The following is a 19,207-nucleotide window of genomic DNA, read 5'->3' as shown; positions in this document are numbered from 1 at the left end:
CAATCCTTTTTTTTTTTAAATTTTTTTTTACCTACAATTTTAAAACAATTTTTACAAGTTTCAGAATAATAAATCCCAGTATTATATGTATAATAAATCCCAGCCCACTCTCTATCTATTTACTTCTACCATAAAGCCCAGCCCAAGGCCTTTTCAACTTAAAAGAAAGATTTGAAACCGTGGAACCTTGAAGGGTTGTGTGTGAGAAGCACAGTGTGATACGCTTCAGCTCTATGGTTTCACAGTAACGGTTTCAAGGACAACCAAAGAGTCTGAAAATCTCCCCACCTTCCTACTCTACGATTTCACAGTAACGTCCGCTTATCTGAGTTCTTTCCTTGCTGTCTTCCTCTCCTCACAATATATAAATACTTACGGAACCTGGCTGATTTAGTTAGGTATCTCTAAACCCCAGTTGTTTTTGTGCTCCATTATTTTGCTTGATGTTTTTGGTTTCCCTTTTTGCATTTTGTTACTGCCTCTTTCGTGGAATGGTGTGGATGATTGTTATGGTGGCTGTGGTTTTTAATTGGTGCACTGTCTGACAGAAGCTACAGAAATACTGCCAGTAGTTTGTCTTTTGATTTATATGGATTGGTAGTAGTGGCTTGCTGCCTGTATGTTTTTTCTCTAACAAAGTGAATTTTAATCTTATGTCTTTGAAATTGTATCTGTTGCTATAATATGCTTGAATTAGAGTTTATTATTTTAATTGCCTTGGTCATTATAGGATGATTTCAAAAGGGAAAGAACAACCAAAAGTTGAATTAATATGTGATCATACAATTATTTGTTGTGGCATTTCCCCCTATCATAATTGTGGGTATGGGATGAAGACTATGTTATCTTTGTTTTGATCAATGAAAGACCTCGCACAATCAGAATGAGGAAGGGATGCAATGCTGTAATGTTCTTTATGTTTTGCTTTCTGGAAAATTGTAATGTATTTTTTAGTAAAAATGGTAGGTGTATTGTAGGACTATCAAGCCAAATTTGAATGCTACCTAAAGGATAAAAAATAAAAATAAAATAAAGTTTGCTAAGTGCTAAACTAGCCATGATAATTGATAATAAGATTAGATTTGGGATTGGTTTATAATTTAGCGTGTGTTTTGAATTGGATTAATTGACGGACTATTTATTTTATTCCTATTCATAAAATTTTAATGGAATTGTTTTGGATAGCTAGAATGCTAAATAGAGTGGAGGATTTCATTGCAAATCTATTTTATTTCATGCAAATTTTAGAGCATTTTATAACAATAAAACCATCATAATATCAGAACCATAATCATTAGTAGTGGCATCAGCAACAAAACCAGAAGTTTCAATTGGATTTGTCATGTGGTTTCACATTCAATTGTTCTTCTTCCATGTGTTCACAAAAAATTAACTAAAGGTATCCATGGTTGAATTGTTAACTAACAGCTCCTACCCATGTATAAGAATTTTGTTATGAAGCCTATTTGAATGCAAAATATCTAATAAAATGTTTGACAGAAAGTGCAGTACATGTTTCTAATGCATCTTCTAGCCACTCGATAATTTAAGTTAACAATGACAATGACACTGGAAGTGTCACTTAGGATGAATCTTTTGGTTGTCCATGGTTGAATTGTTAACTAACAGCTCCTACCCATGTATAAGAATTTTGTTATGAAGCCTATTTGAATGCAAAATATCTAATAAAATGTTTGACAGAAAGTGCAGTACATGTTTCTAATGCATCTTCTAGCCACTCGATAATTTAAGTTAACAATGACAATGACACTGGAAGTGTCACTTAGGATGAATCTTCTAAATCTAGCCACGTGATATATAGCTTATGCACAATTGTTTAATTCATTATATGTGATTAGTTTGACTCTATTCAATTTAATAGAAAATTGTCATCCAAAATTTTAATCAAAGTCAAAGGTTTGTGTTAATTTGTCGTCAACAGAATGTCCTCTGTTCTTGATTTCATAGATGCCATAGTTAAAAGCATATGAAACTTGATATATGCGTTTTGTATTTTCAGAGAGGCAAGTGGTGTTGTGGACCTCTTAAGGATGATACAATCAATTTTTTTGACCTTTGAGACCCCAATGCTCTGAAGGTGAAATTTTCATAACTATGTGGGGTTACTTTGATTTGTTTGTGATTGTAAACAAATATTTTGTTGAAGATTCATGGAGTTAATATTTTTAGCCACTGTAACACATAAGGGTTCAAATAAAAAATCATGTCAAAATCCAAGACTAGATTGTGATTTATATAATATCTGTTTCAATCTCTCTCTCTCTCTCTCTCTCTCTCTCTCTCTCTCTCTCTCTCTCTCTCTCACAAGAAAACCTTGACACTATTTTCTGTTTGTTTGTCATTGTTTTTTATTTATTACTATTTAAATCTTTCATATTGAGGGCAAGTTGTACATTTAGGTGATTATGCTGAGGTGTGAAAATTTCCATATTGAAGTTGATGAGGATGTAGAGATATATGTGTAAAAAGACGAAGATGTGTTATCATGAAATCACTCAGTGAACATTTTTTTCAAGAATTTTTGAAGTTGATGAAATATTTTCCTCAAATTGAGAAGTTTTAATTAACTGCATACTTTTTTTTAAAATCTATGCCTCTTATGTCATGTCACTACTATTTAAGCACGATGAGCTAAGGAAAAAGAAATCAACATTGAGATTAGTGTCTACAACATTTTTCAGCAACCATCTTGATGCCTTAGAACATGGTTAATTAATTATTTCCTAGATGTAGCCTTATATACATCATTAAGTTCAATAATTTAGTTGATTTTCAAAAAAGTTCAGTAATTTAGTCTTCTTATGAGGTCCATTCTGTGAAATAATTGCTACCAAAGGCCAAGCTTCAAAACATGGTTGTATACATAATACATTTCGAAGTACAAAAAAATAAAACTGCTATTGTTTTGGGTCTTTTGTCTATTGATCTCATTCAAAAGGAAGGTGTTAATTGCAATTATAGCAGTTGGAAAATCAATTGTGGAACAATAAGTTATTTAATGAATTTTTGACAGAAATTCACATGCTTGGTAGTGGAAGGTTTTAACACAAAGTGAAAGAGTAAAAACAAAGGTAGATTAAAAGCAAAAAAGGAGGGAGATTAAAAAGAATGAGGTTGGTCTAAAAAACTATTATAGTTTAAGTTTTTGGGTTGGTCTTACCTTGTGATATTTTAATTTTTAACGGAACTGCATAAAGACAGGAATCTCCAAATAGTCTTAGAAAAATGGTCTTCATGATACTTGTGTGAACTTACTTACCAAGTAGGAAGACACTATAGATAGATGACATAAAATATTATATATTTTTTTAGTGTTTGAGTGTGTATTTGCATGTGAGTGTTTGTGTTCATTTATCAAAAGATTAAAAAAAGAAAAAAAAAAAAAAGGGTCTTGGTGTTCAATGATGTGGACACCTGTCACCGTTTTGATTACTATTTTACTTACCAGTTGCTCACAAGTTACCTATTAATTTACATGTTTTGACATTGGATTGTTTTTTCAAGTATTTCTAACTTTTAATTATAAATAAAATGAAAAGGCTTTGCTAAAATATTCTTTATATTTTTATTTGGTTGTGTAGGTTGTTCATATTTTCTACCAGTTGATTATGGAATATCTATTAAATTGCAAGTTCAACAGCTATAAAATGAAAAGGCTATGCTAAAATATTTTTTATATTTTCATTTGGTTGTGTAGGTTGTTCATATTTTCTATCAGTTGATTACGGATTATCTGTTGAATTTCAAGTTCAACAACTAGATTGTTTCGTAAAGTATGTCCAACTCTCAATTAATGAAATGACTATTATAAAATTGAGATTATATTATCTTTTTTTGTGCTAAAATAATTTTTATATTCTCTTTTGGTAGGGTGTTCATATTATCCACCAGTTATTTGAAATGATTTTTTGCTATAATGACGGTTAAATGATGGTTGGTAGGACTTAAGTAGTAATACATTGAAAATTATTCAAAATTATTTGAATTTAAAATTCAATATCGGAGCCCAACTATTGAGAGGGCTTAAGTAGTAATACATTGAAAATTATTCAAAATAATAACACAATCATAAATAATAATAATAATAATAATAATAATAATAAATCAAAAAATTATCACGCGCAACGCGCGGGTCTGCGACTAGTTTCTATAAAAATCCTATAGTATCAAACAAGCAAAAAGCACTCTCTACACAAAAATGAGGCTTTTCTCACTTTTACCAATGGTTACAATTCTTGTAATTCTGTACGTTTCCAATATTCACATGGCCTTTGCTCAAAATGAAAACCAATTCATCTACAGTGGCTTCCTTGGAGCCAAGCTGCATCTTGATGGATCTGCTAAAATTACCAGCAATGGCCTACTGCTGCTAACCAATACCGTAAACATTTCATCCCCGCAAGTTGGTCACGCTTTCTTCCAATTTCCTTTAAAATTCAACACAACTTCCTCAGGTCTAAGTCCATCTCTCTCATTTTCTACAGACTTTGTATTCGCCATTGTTCCACAAGTGCCAAATGTTGGAGGTCACGGCATGGCCTTCACCATCAGTCCATCAAGTAACTTCACCAACGTTGCAGGAAATCAGTATCTAGGACTCTTCAATTCTTCAAATGAAGGCCTTACTTCAAATCACATTTTGGCCATCGAGCTTGACACTGCTCTGAATCCAGAATTTGGAGATATTGATAGAAATCATGTGGGAATCGATGTGAATAGCCTGAACTCAACTGATTCAGCTTCTGCAATGTATTTTTCCAATAAAGAAGGGAAAAATATAAGCTTGGAGCTCACAAGTGGGAATCCAACGCAACTTTGGATAGACTATGATGAGGCAGAAAAGTTACTGAGTGTAACACTAGCCCCGAACGGAATCCCAAAACCAAACCGGCCTCTCATGTCAAAGTCCATTGATCTGTCTCAATATCTCTTGGAATCTATGTATGTTGGTTTCTCTGCAGCAACTGGTACACTTATTCCAAGTAACCACTACGTTCTAGGATGGAGCTTTAATAAAAGTGGACAAGCACAAAGCCTTGATGTTTCGAAGCTTCCTTCACTTCCTCGACAAAGGAAAGCAAAAGAGATACCCAGACTAATGATCATGGTTTTTCTCATAGCAGTGACGCTTGTGCTGATAACAATCACTGGAGCTGCTTACATTATAAGAAGGAGGAAATATGAAGAAATACGTGAAGATTGGGAAAGGGAGTACGGTCCTCACAGATTCACCTATAAGAATCTCTACAAGGCAACCAAAGGTTTCTCAGACAAAGAGCTTCTTGGAGCAGGAGGTTTTGGAAAGGTTTATAGAGGAATACTTCCTTCTTCCAATACACAAATTGCAGTCAAGAAAGTCTCCCATGATTCCAAACAAGGGATGAAAGAATTTGTGGCTGAGATTATTAGCATGGGAAGGCTGAGGCACAGAAACTTGGTCCAGCTCCTGGGATATTGCCGGCGAAGAGGAGAACTCCTCTTGGTCTATGATTATATGCCCAACGGAAGCCTTGACAAGTTCTTATATAGCAATGAAAAGCCAAACCTTAACTGGATTCAACGGTTTCGGATCCTGAAAGGAGTAGCTTCTGGTCTTCTCTACCTCCATGAAGAGTGGGAACAGATTGTTCTACACAGAGATGTAAAAGCAAGTAATGTTCTATTAGATGCTGAATTAAATGGAAGGCTAGGAGATTTTGGCCTTGCCAGATTATACGACCACGGTACCAATCCTCAAACCACCCATGTGGTTGGGACAGTGGGTTATTTGGCTCCAGAGCTTACTAGAACAGGAAGGGCAACCACTTGCACTGATGTGTTTTCTTTTGGGGCTTTCATGCTTGAGGTGGCTTGTGGAAGGAGGCCTATAGAGCTACAAGGACTGCCTGAAGAGGTTTTGGTTGATTACGTCTTTCTGTGCTGGGGAAAAGGAGCCATCCTTGATGCTAGTGATCCTAGATTGGAAGGTAATTATGTGGTGGAGGAAATGGAATTGGTTTTGAAACTAGGCCTGTTTTGCTCACACTTAGTGCCAGAAGCTAGGCCTAGCATGAGGCAAGTGGTGCAGTTTTTGGATGGCAATGCTAAGCTGCTGGAACTACCAAATGACAAAGCTTGTTTTGGTACATCTACAAGTAATGAAGCGTCTGATTTCTTGTTGTCATTTCCCTCATCTTTTAGCATAGCTTCTGCCCCTTCCTGTTCTAGCATTGATTCAATCCTCAGAAGTGGTCGTTGAATTAGTAGTATATTGTGCTATGGGTTGAATAGATCATGGATCAATGCTTGGGACCAAATCAGCAAGTGACAAATACAAAACGCCGATTGCTTGGTGTGGTGAGAATAGAAAATAGAAACTATTGAAGAATGTGATGTATATAGTTGCTTTCGCTTAGTGTAGAAACTGTTATGGTAGTCTTCTTTCTTTCTTTTTTTTTTGATAAATGTTAGTAGTCTAACTTAAGCTCTAAGTAGTGCCACAATAAGATCAATTTAGTTGTTGCAAGCTTTATAGATCAATACTTACAGAACCATATTTATTTAGTATTTAAGAAGGCATCATCCATAAATCAATCAAATGTTTAGTTTTAAATTATGTAGTCACAGACCCATCTTGCGTGGGAATATGTGTTTTTATTTTTATTTTTTTTTTATATAATTTGTTTATTAAGATTTGCCATTTTGAAAAAGTAAACTCATTTAGTCAAAGAGGTATTATAGCACCTAATATTTTTCTCTTATGAGTTCCCCCTATTTATCATTCTCTCTCTCTCTCTCTCTCTCTCTCTCTCTCTCTACAAATGCAACATGCTCTTTAGGTATTTCTTTATAGATGTTTCTTTCTATTAACTACTTTTATCTTTTTAATTTTTTTTTAAATCTTAAAATTTTTAATTTTTTAAATAGAGTTTTAATCTATGGTTTCTATTTATGATGATTGTATTTTTTATCATCAGATTAAGATATCAATTGGTTTTAGTATAGGTGGGGATTGAACCCCAAATCTCTTATTCAACTATTTTTATCTTCTTTTTTTTTTTTTTATGAGAAAACTATTTTTATCTTAGTTACTCTTTATTTGCATATTTTGGGTGTTTTTGGTTTTTTTATACATACACACACACACCAAATATATTTTACATATGTCATATATTTCTAACTTGAATCATACTCAGTTATGTTTTCCTTGATTTTCTTCCACACAACTAAAATTTCTAAGCTTCAAATTTATTATTTCGATCTCAAATCCCCAAATTCAAAATAAGTAAATATTAACCCAAACTAAAATCAAACTAAAGTTATAAGAGGGAGAGAGAGGATTTGTGATGAGGAATTAAGAAACATAATAGCAAAATGCATCAACCTAAAGAAGAACTATCAAAAACATTAAAACTAATCAACCCGAAGTAGAGTTGTAAGAAAAAATAAACAAAAAAACCATAAGAAAGGAAAACATAAAAAAGAAAAATAGTAATTAACTCTTTTTTTTGAGAAACAAAATTTTTTTTTTTTTTTGGGTTGATAAAACATGTATTAAATGGGAGAGAGAGGTACACAGAAAAGGAGTTATACTTGATGCTAGTGATCCTAGATTGGAAGGCAACTATGTGGTGGAGGAAAGGGAATTGGACTAGAAAAATGCCAGCAGCTAGGCCTAGCATGAGACAAGCGATGCAGTTTTATGGATAGCAATGCTGATATGCTGGAATTACCACAATGGCAATCCTTGTTTTTGTAACTTTACAAGTGTTGAAGCATCTGAGATCTTATTGCCAATTCTTTCAGCATTTGGCAAGGGTTCTACGCCTTCCTTCCTACCATTGATTCAATCCTCAAAAGTGGTAGTTGAATTACTTACATTTCATACTATGGGTAGATTAGATCATGGATCAATGCTTGGGCTCAAATTACATCAATATTATACACACAACAAATTTCACAATTTTTTTTAACAACTTGTTGAGTATGTAAATTGTGATTGGTGCAACATCACTTTCATTGAAATCACTGTTGACATCACTTTTATTATAGATCAATCATTATCAGTCATCTTAACATGTGTAAAAAATATTGTAAAATTTATTGTGCCATTACACGTAATGATCAAATTAACCAGTGACAGACAAAAAGCTTAGAGATTGCTGCTTGGGTTGTGTAGAGAAGAGGGGGGGAAAAAAAGGAACTTGTGACGAATTTGATTTATATTGTTTCTTTCTCTTAATATTGAAACTGATATTAGGTAGGTAGTAGTCTACTAAAGCTTAGTATAACAATAAGATTAATTTCGTTGTTACAAGCTTTATAGTTTATAGATCAATATTTATGTTGTATATTGCAGAAACTAGATTGGATGGCTCATCAAATTGCAGAAACTAATTCAATATTCTACGTTTATTTTATTTTTTATTTTTTGTTAAATTGGGTGGTTCATCCAAAACTTTTAGAATACTGACAACCTACAGCCAATAATCACTATGTATGAAAATCAAGGGAGTTAATCTTGTACCGGAGGCTGTACCAGTTTGACCAATGGAATGATATATTTTGGTACTAGTCAATACCGGTGTACTGTTTCGGGTTTACCATTATTTTATATATATATTATAATAAATATAAAAATTTATCATAAAATATTATCTCAATTCATAAAAATTATTCATTGTTTTAGACTTTAACATCAATTTAAAAAAAAAAATACAATATAAAAAATAGAAAGCTTAATTATTCAGTGCATGCTAAGAAAATAAATAATACTAATAAGTTAATGCAAATAAGTTACCATTCTGCCCTTACAAAAATTCAAAAATTACAAAACTTATAAAAAAAAAAAAAACTTTTTTATTTCTTGTATTGGTCGGTAATGCTCGAAATCAGCCGGTATGGCCGGTATTTAAATTGGTACGAAACGTTGGTGTTTTGATATCGGTATATGTACCAGTTTAGTACATACTGGCCGGTATCGGTATAGTATCGACCACTTTGATGAAAATTATTATTTGCTTCCACAAAAAAATGTTTGTATGGTTATAATAAGTTGCATCATGTAAGGGCCATTAAAATAAAAAGAAAAAAAAAGTTTTATAGAGAGAAGGAGAGAGTGAAAGCAAGGGTTTATGTGATTTGGCTTGATGACATACATTCACATTAAAAATTCCTTGATGGCTATTATTACTATTCTAAATTGTGTTTTACAGTGAACCCTAAGAAAGGTATATATAGGAGCTAAAGTGTCCTTGGGAGAATCTCTTGATTGGATTAAAATCAAGGATAATTAATCTTTCTTGATTTTTAGTCAATCAAGGATATTAACATGTGCTAAATGTGATATGCATGATACACTACATCCCCCTCAAACTCAAGGTAGAAGCATAATGATGACTTGAGTTTGAAATGCAAGCTTGTGAAGATGCCCTAAAAATGACCACGATTGACCATATTGAATGTAGAATGGGCCAGGCACAATGTAGAATAAATTATGCAAAATGTTGGCGATGGCAACAAATAAACGACGATGGATGAATGCTAGAAGAGAACTGCAAGAGCCTAAGAACGACTGCACTAGTGACCAAAGAGTGGTTGCTATGGCCGAAGGATGACTACATTGGTGGCTTAAAGAATATTGGCAGAAGATTACATTGTGACAAAGCTTGTGGCTGAGTTGAAGAATTTCACATAGTTTGAGTGCAAAAAGAATGAGTGATGGGCCAAGTTGTGAGACTTTGGAGCCTCAAGTAGGAAAATAGAGCACAAAATTGAAATTTATGTGAAAAAAAATAGTGTAGAAAAATTCTCTATTCTAAGAAAAAGAATGTCTTGACAATGATGATCAAATGTGGTTAACACCTAAATCGAGTGATGGTTGGCGGTGAAATGCTTGAAATCTAGTGAAGAACACAAAAAAGTGAATTTGGTACCATGTTAAAATAAAACAAAAATAATAAAAAGTTATAGTTTTAGAAGGAGAGCAAAACATACATTTACGTGGTATTGCCAAATGGCTTACATCCGCAATAGAAAGCTTGTAGTGATTACATTTTTTCTCTACTTAATTTTATTTTATTGTGGACCATAAATAGGAGATAAATAGGAACTAAAATATACTTAAGAGAATTCTTTAATTGGACTAAAATCAACAACAATTAATGTTTCTTTTTTTTTTGGAGAAACAATGTTTCTTAAGTTTAGTTAATAAAGGATTTTTTTTTTTTTTTTTTTTTTTTTTGAGATATAAAAGATAGTCAATAAAGGATACTAACATGTACTAAAGTCTAAATGTTTTTTATTTTATTTTATTTTGGAGAAGATACTAAAGTCTAAATGTGATTTGCATGATACTAAATTTGATTTGCGTGATACACTAATAAAGGCATAGAAAGGAGTTGATGAATAGTATCTTAAAAATTTTTCTTTCTTTTTATTTATTTATTTTTAAGAAAAAAGCTTTATTTAATAGGAACCCAGCCTCTAAACTTGCATATTCTCTAAACGTATTCATTACAATGGCACACCTTGAAGGATCATTGCTCTTAGGTATTTAAGCATCCTTGAGACTTAGAAGAATGGTCTCCCTCTCTCTCTCTCTCTGAGTTTATGTTTATTTTTACCCGTGGAATGCATATGCACGCATGTGCTAAGTTCTTTTTTTTTTTTAGATAGAATTTCTACTCTAACCTAATTTAAATGTATATGTGTGTGAAACTCCCTTTTGGAGACTTGAACCCCAGCTCTTGCCCCCACGCCCTGTAAGCATTTATACTTATAGAGTGATCACCGCACCAAGGGTGCACAATGGGTACTTGTGCTAAGTTCATAAGTCATAACAAAACTAATAAACCTATTGGAAATGAGAAATTTGCAAATATAGTACTAAAATTTCTACTTTACTATGGTTGTATTTGGATGACAACATTTGGATTTGGATTTGAAATCCACTGATTTAAAATGCCTTGATTTGAAATATTTTGATTTTAAATTCCTTGTTTGGGTCTTTTTAAACAAAGAAGAATTTGAAATTCCATTGTTTGGATATCTAAATTTGGATTTGGATTTGGATTTGGATTTTGATTTAAGATCAATAAAATATATTTTTTTAATTAATATTTTTCTTAATCCTTCTACATTTTAATTTTAGTAATATTTTTAATAAATACATGAGGTAATATTAATAATTCAATCGACAAGATAATAACTAAATATCTTTAGTCATAAACAACTAAAAAAATATTTTGCCAATTATTGACAACTAAAATTTTTATATCAACTAGAGAAAAAACCCAAATGACAGATTTTTTAATAAAATTCAAAATCTCAAACTAAAAAATTACTCTTCAATTTCACTTATTAATGGTTTTGTCACAAAGTACTTCCTATGCAAACATATTCCAACAAGCATAACAAAAAACTCCACTAGCAAAGGCAAAAATCTCATCACCCCTTCCTCATTTACTTCAATCTCCTCTCTTTTACATTTTCGTTGAATGGATATATCTCTTCCATCATTGGTCATTTTTGTCTTTGTTAATTTTTCAAAATACAAACAATAAGAATCTATAACTAAAAAAAAAGGTTATCAAAGAAAATCCATGAAATCACACCAAACAAATCAATGCAATTGCAACTACAAATATGAATAATAAATAATTAACACAACTAAAGGTAAGCAGCCCAGTGACAGCTTGGTCAGCTTCAATCCATGCAAAGTAAAAGAAGGGAACACCCTCGATTTTTTGGGAATCTTGTTCCTTGAACTCCGAAATTCTGCTATATTTAATATTTTCGTAGCTGCTACAAATTTACTTTCAAAGATTATTAGGACAAACAAAGTCAATATCAAGTGGCTACTTGTCATTTTACTTTCTTGAAAGTTGGAATAAATCACTGCATATTTCTTCCTTGTTGACTCTGAACAAAATGACTAGGTACATAAGTACATTGCTCTTGATCCGGGTAAATGTATTCCAATATTGTCATTAGTAGTGATGGAAGAAATAATTGTCCACAAGGACACAATTGGACAATGAGTTTATTACCAAATATCAGAAGAAAAAGTACTTACATTTTGTTCATGCACGGATGGTGCATCAAATATGAATTTTGAAATCTACAAGTAATGTATAATCTGATAAGTAAATTATTCTCTCTCACACATACACACCCAATGCTTCTCTAGGGGTCCAAAGATTATTGAAGAATAGAAAATAAAGTATGGAAGGGAAAAATATAAGAAGGAATTAATAAATGAACTACAATATGATAGTACCAATTGCATGCACAGAAGGGAAATTTATCACAAAATGGAAAACTTACAGAACATTGAGACCATAACCCAATAATTTGAGCAAAATATTAATTGCTTCCTCCATTCCCCATTACACTGATAAAACCTATGAAGCATGGGTACGTTTCGGGACTCGAGTGTGGGGGCGGGTGCGGGACTTGACAATTTTTGAAAAAGTAGGATGCGGGTGCGGCGGGACTCGGCGATTAAAAAATTATTAAAAATATTTTTATTTATATTTTCTATATATTTTTACTATTAAAATATTCTTAAAAAACACATTACTATGCCTTAATTCACAAAACAAAGAAAGAAGAAGGCAAGAAACACATTACTATGCCTCTGAGGTGGGAATTTAAATACGATATCTCTAATTATTTAATAATTTGTTTTTATTAAAAATCACTTAGAAACTTATATTTTCTCCCCAAAAAAAAAAAATTTACAATTTGATACCCCTCTACCTTTTTCATGTTGGAGCTTTTGTACTGTTACTTTACGCAATAAGAAAAAAAAAAAAAAAAAAAAAAAAAAAAAAAAAAAAAAACTCAAATGCGGCACCGATGCATGGGCAACCGCATCGGGCCGCGTCGGACTTGGGTGTGGCACCCTCCCAGCTGCGTCTGTGCTTTCTAAGATAAACACAAACCCATTATTTTATTCTTAAAAGTGCAGCTTCTAAGTCCTAATATACATAAATCTTCAATCAGCTAGCTCTTACACAATGTAAGTCCATTGTACCAGAGGCATTTTCAAACCTCTTACCTCTTAACAATTCAACTAGGTACCTTTTCCCACCCTTCAAAGTTTCTTCCCAAATCCAGATAATTAGAACAACTTAACAAACTCTACGTGCTTTTTTTTTTTTTTTACTTACTGGTTTCAAAGCATAATTTTCCCACAAGTTTTCCCCATCAGCCATCAAGAAGGGAAAGCAACTCTCATGCACAGAATTCCCAGCATTGGAATTAGAAGGGGAAGAACCATCATTATTACCTTGCAGTCTCACAGTCTCTGGCTCTTGCTCATTCATTTCACAATAAGCCCCACCTTGATTGTATAGGGAAGACTCATTGAAAGATGACAAGGGGTGGACTTTAAAGCACAAATGTTGGGGGAACCTCCACATTCCCACTTCCATTTAAGCTCACTCCTTGTTTCTCTAGTGAACAAAATTACCTCAAGTTCTTCAAGTGGTGGATGGCTTAGTGAAAATGACTTCAACAAGGATAGGCTTGATCTTTTTTATTGGTTGTTAGCTGCACTCAGCCTCATCAACTTCTTTAATTACCTTTTCTGCTCTAAATGGTAATCTTATAATCCATCTCTATCATCCACTACTCCACCACAAGACTATAACAAGGAAGTGTGATTTTAGCTAGAGTTCATTGGTCACACAGACAAGTTGGCTGGTAGCCCCAATTACAATTGTCAGTATTAATCTTTAATCTATTACCATCAATCAATACGTCCAAAATAGACAAAAGAAATACACCTCAAAGCTATTAAATAAATTAGACCCAGCTCATTCTTGAACTATTAGAAATGCATTTGTGAAAAGATTTTAACAAGTACAAAAAACTCAAATGAGAAGGTAGCAAAATTCTGTTCCAAAGGTTCAAAGAGATTTTATACTTTCAAGTAGATTGTACATGTGCAACCTTCATATTTAAGGTTACCTTTGAATTCTAATTACCAGCATAAAATGAGAAGGTAGCAAAATTATGTTCCTAACCCAGAAGGCAGCTTAGAAAAGGAATTCAATGTTGACGGATACCATAAGCCTATTTAGGAAAATCAAATTTGAAAGAGAGCAATTGAGATCAAGACTGGACTTTTGGCAAGCCAAGTCAAATCTGATTAATCTCAATATTTAAGACCAGGCTCAAGTTTCTACTCTGAATATATATTATGCTGAGTAATCTTGTGGATATTGTGGTTACACAGGAGTCAAAGTGGTACATGCATGAAGGAAAAAATGTATTCTACAAGGGAAACATTACTAATGATCAAGTCTTTGACAGGCAGGTACAATGTACACAGTCAGCAACATAGGCAACTTGGTAACATGATGATAATCTGGTGGTATATAGAGAAAGAAGACATAAAACTGATGAGGTACGAAAGAATTGGCAATAAGCACCGATAGCTATAAAGGGAATATTTAACAAGTGATGGACAAATGATGATACAAGTTTTGAAGCTAAAGCAACAAATGGAATGAAAAAAATTTATGGGATGTATAAGCATTCACTATGACAGTAGTCCTCACTTTCCATCATCACAATATCATTGGTTCAAATGAATATTCTCTCACTTATTACTTCACAACTCATATTGAAGCATTTCATCAAACACATAATTTGCATTACAAACCCACAAATGAAAATAAAAATAGAAAATAAAAACAAACCCAAAACATATCATTGAAAATACCATGAAACAAGATGCACAAACAAATCAAACAAAACCCACAAACAATCAAATTAAACCCAAGCAAACCCACAAATAAATCAAATAAAACCCACCGGAAAAACCCACATCCCTTTTGAATTTAGATTTAGTAGAAAGAGAGAATTAGAGAGGTTAAAGAGGAAGATAAGAGTTGAGAGAACAAACCTATAGTTGCCTTGCCGAGAGAGAGGGGGAAGAAGAGTTTGTGAGTTACGGCTAGGAAGAGAGACACGGAGAGCCCAGAGAGAAACAGTGTGCGTGAGAGTGAGAGATTTCTAAATTCCTGGGTTTTTGAGGGTATTTCAAATCCATGGATTTGGACCCTGAAATCCAAGATGTATTTGGGCCAAATCCAAATCCAATTCTTTTAAGTTATCTAAACAAAGGATTTAGATTTGGACCCCCTCAAATCCAAATCCAAATTCATGTCATCCAAATCCAAATACAGTACTAAAATTTCTACTTTACTGCAAGAAATCGGGAGTGCAGACAACAACAACTAAGATGTAAAATAGAGCAATGATTATGATAAAAATGAGAAATACTTCACTGTTTTGAAAATGACAGCAATACAGGATATAAATAAGTCCGGCCATTTTCAAAAAGCATGTAAATAGCAAAGTATATAGTAACTTAGTAAAGGTGGCAATTCATGTCCACATGTTGACAGGGTCGGATCCAAGTGGGGACTCGGGTCCCTCGTGGACTCGAAAGTTTTTTTTTAATAGTTTAATTTTCAGTAAAAAAAATTAAAAAAAAAAAAACTATACTTGAGCCCCCCTTACTTTGTAGTTTAGGCTCCCTCCAAAATCATGAATCATCAACCTAGCACATGTAAATTAAAAAAAAAAAAAAATGTAAAAAATCAATAGTATTCTGTGTATTAAAAAATAATATTGTTTTGTGTCTTTTGTTTTTGTTGGTAGATGATTGCATCTTAATATATTAAGAAACAATGATTTTTGTGTATTTGAATTTTTTTGATTTTTGATTTTTTTTTTTTCCGCTTATCTCCGGCCCTCCCTAGCTTGAAATCTTATGTCTGTCCCTGCATGTTGGGTTTGTGGTATGTCGACTTATGAGTATTCAATTATAAGGGACGAACATGACACATTTACTAAATAAATTACAATTCCTCCACCATAAAACGATCCGTTTATTAAAGGGGTTAGTTGTATCAACTCATTTATCAAATTTTATGAAAGAGAAAAAAAAAATACAATTTTTTGTATTAATCAAGTTGATCTGGGCTATAAAAAAAAACAAACAAACAAATAGGGAGGTGAGGTGAGGTGAGATTGAGGTTTGAGAGTGTGAGGCAGCAATGGGACGTGGGAGAATGCAACTAGGAAAGAAAATAAGTTTATACGCCTAGGGTTTTGAAGGGTATATTACTAAAATGACATTTGGTTAAATGAATTAGACAGATTTTGTTTGTAGTATACGGAAGGTTAGATGTTGCTTAGGAATAAGTCTAGTGCCACACATTGTGGCACAACAAATACCACAACTCACCCATGTGACGAGTTGTAATTAGTGAAAAGGTGATGATACCTCTCCACCAACCATAACTCGTCACATGGGTGAGTTGTGACAATTGTTGTACCACAATATGTTGCACTAAACTTATTCAATGCTTAGAGTCAATAGTGGCAGCTAACATGATTGCTCCTAGCTGCTGGGTCAAAGTTTGTTGCTGATTGATAGATGAGATTTCTACCTAACATTAATTGTCCAATTGACGCAATATATAGAATTCATACTAGCTGATAGAAATAGAGAAGGAGGCGGACTAACAAGATTCCCTTGTGTACGCACCAAGAAACATTTTTTCATCATACTTTAAAAAAAACATGGATGACCAGGATTGCATTTTTCTTAAGTTCACACTAGAGCTTCTTTTCCAATCACAGTTCCTACTTGACTAGACACACCATTTTCTTTGTGAGTCAATTATTCTGTTATCCCATAACTATAATAACACAGATATTGTTGTTAAACTTGGGCAAAGAAGAAGACATATATCTCTGAGTCAAGTGACTCTTAATCAAGCCAAAACCCCTCTCTTCAGAAAAATGGGCCTTTTTCAACTTTTCCCAATGGCTACAATCCTTGTATCACTTCATTTCCAGATAATTTTCTATGTTTCCAATATTCCCCTGGCCTTTGCTCAAAATGAAAACCAATTCATCTACAATGGCTTCCTTCAAGCCAAGCTGCATCTTGATGGATCTGCTAAAATTACCAGCAATGGCCTACTGCTGCTAACCAATACCGTAAACAATTCATACCCGCAAGTTGGTCACGCTTTCTTCCAATTTCCTTTAAAATTCAACACAACTTCCTCAGGTTTAAGTCCATCTCTCTCATTTTCTACAAACTTTGTATTCGCCATTGTTCCACAAGTGCCAAATGTTGGAGGTCACGGTATGGCCTTCACCATCAGTCCATCAAGTAACTTCACCAACGTTGCAGGAAATCAGTATCTAGGACTCTTCAATTCTTCAAATGAAGGCCTTACTTCAAACCACATTTTGGCCATCGAGCTTGACACTGCTCTGAATCCAGAATTTGGAGATATTGATAGAAATCATGTGGGAATCGATGTGAATAGCCTGAACTCAACTGATTCAGCTTCTGCAATGTATTTTTCCAATAAAGAAGGGAAAAATATAAGCTTGGAGCTCACAAGTGGGAATCCAACGCAACTTTGGATAGACTATGATGAGGCAGAAAAGTTACTGAGTGTAACACTAGCCCCGAACGGAATCCCAAAACCAAACCAGCCTCTCATGTCAAAGTCCATTGATCTGTCTCAATATCTCTTGGAATCTATGTATGTTGGTTTCTCTGCAGCAACTGGTACACTTATTCCAAGTAACCACTACGTTCTAGGATGGAGCTTTAATAAAAGTGGACAAGCACAAAGCCTTGATGTTTCGAAGCTTCCTTCACTTCCTCGACAAAGGAAAGCAAAAGAGATACCCAGACTAATGATCATGGTTTTTCTCATAGCAGTGATGCTTTTGCTGATAACAATCACTGGAGCTGCTTACATTATAAGAAGGAGGAAATATGAAGAAATACGTGAAGATTGGGAAAGGGAGTATGGTCCTCACCGGTTCATCTATAAGAATCTCTACAAAGCAACCAAGGGTTTCTCAGACAACGAGCTTCTTGGAGCAGGAGGTTTTGGAAAGGTTTATAGAGGAATACTTCCTTCTTCCAATGTACAAATTGCAGTCAAGAGAGTCTCCCATAATTCCAAACAAGGGATGAAGGAATTTGTAGCTGAGATTATTAGCATGGGAAGACTGAGGCACAGGAACTTGGTCCAGCTCCTGGGATATTGCCGGCGAAGAGGAGAACTCCTCTTGGTCTATGATTATATGTCCAACGGAAGCCTTGACAAGTTCTTATATAGCAATGAAAAACCAAACCTTAGCTGGTTTCAACGATTTCGAATCATCAAAGGTGTAGCATCTGGCCTTCTTTACCTCCATGAAGAATGGGAACAGGTTGTTCTACACAGAGATGTAAAAGCAAGTAATGTTCTATTAGATGCTGAATGGAATGGAAGGCTAGGGGATTTTGGCCTTGCCAGATTATATGACCATGGTACGAATCCCCAAACCACCCATGTGGTTGGAACTGTAGGTTATTTGGCTCCAGAGATTATTAGAACAAGAAGGGCAACCACTTGCACTGATGTGTTTTCTTTTGGGGCTTTCATGCTTGAGGTGGCATGTGGAAGGCGGCCTGTAGGGCAACAAGGACTAACCGAAGACATAATTTTGGTTGATTGGGTGTTTGAGTGCTGGAGAAGAGGAGCTATCCTTGATGCTAGTGATCCTAGATTGGAAGGTAATTATGTGGGGGAGGAAATGGAATTGGTTTTGAAATTAGGCCTGCTTTGCTCACACTCAGTGCCAACAGCTAGGCCTAACATGAGGCAAGTGATGCAATTTTTGGATGGCAATGCCAATCTACCAGAATTACCAGATGGAAGTACTTGTTTTGGTACACTTAACGGTAATGAAGAGCATGATTTCTTATTGCCGCTTCCTTCATCATCTGGCAAGGGTTCTGCTTCTTCCTTGTCTAGCACTGATTCAATCCTCATAAATGGTCGCTGAATAAGTTTGTTTCATGCTATGGGTCATATAGACCATGGATTAAGGTTGGGACCAAATCAACTGGTGGCAAATAGAAAGCCAACTGATTGCTTGGGGGTGGAGAGAAGAGAAAAGTGTAAATTTTGAAGAATATGATGTATACAGTTTGTTTGGCTTAATATAGAAACTTCATTTAGTTAGTAGCCTACTTATCCTCTAACCGGTACTAAAATAAGATTGATTCCGATGTAAAAAGTTCTATAGATCAATATTTACGTAGGGAATTGCAGAAACTAGATTAGGCGTCTCATTAAATTTCAGCTTACTAAAAGGCCATAGC

General features: G+C 34.0%; 1 protein-coding gene and 2 long non-coding RNA genes across 7 annotated transcripts in view; 2 read left to right on the top strand and 1 right to left on the bottom strand.

Moving 5' to 3' along the window:
* The window catches only part of LOC126728952 (L-type lectin-domain containing receptor kinase SIT2-like), a 111,965-nt gene that overhangs the window by 4,415 nt on the left and 88,343 nt on the right, over positions 1-19,207 (top strand). The window contains exons 1-2 of one of the 4 annotated variants that reach the window (XM_050434737.1): positions 4,172-4,475; positions 17,102-17,173. In XM_050434737.1, coding sequence (XP_050290694.1) covers positions 4,220-4,475; positions 17,102-17,173 — 328 coding nt within the window. In that variant the 5' untranslated portion in view covers positions 4,172-4,219. Of the gene's footprint in view, positions 1-4,171; positions 6,436-16,460; positions 18,617-19,207 lie in introns of those variants that run through there. The other 3 variants (XM_050434744.1, XM_050434729.1, XM_050434726.1) reach the window with 3 other exon arrangements.
* On the top strand, positions 13-2,282 carry LOC126729115 (uncharacterized). Its single transcript, XR_007656512.1, has 2 exons — positions 13-398; positions 2,021-2,282. It is a non-coding gene; the product is annotated as an uncharacterized LOC126729115 (long non-coding RNA).
* LOC126729103 (uncharacterized) lies at positions 12,289-15,333 on the bottom strand. Of its 2 annotated transcripts, none has more exons than XR_007656508.1 (2): positions 14,918-15,333; positions 12,289-13,707 (listed from the first exon to the last, which is right to left on the bottom strand). It is a non-coding gene; the product is annotated as an uncharacterized LOC126729103 (long non-coding RNA). The 2 variants fall into 2 exon arrangements; XR_007656504.1 differs by having other exon boundaries at positions 12,289-13,651.

The sequence above is a fragment of the Quercus robur genome, chromosome 1, assembly GCF_932294415.1.
Source record: "Quercus robur chromosome 1, dhQueRobu3.1, whole genome shotgun sequence".
Classification (NCBI taxonomy): Eukaryota; Viridiplantae; Streptophyta; class Magnoliopsida; order Fagales; family Fagaceae; genus Quercus; species Quercus robur.
Note: the sequence above shows the minus strand (reverse complement) of the source record. Positions and strands in the feature narration are given on the sequence as shown.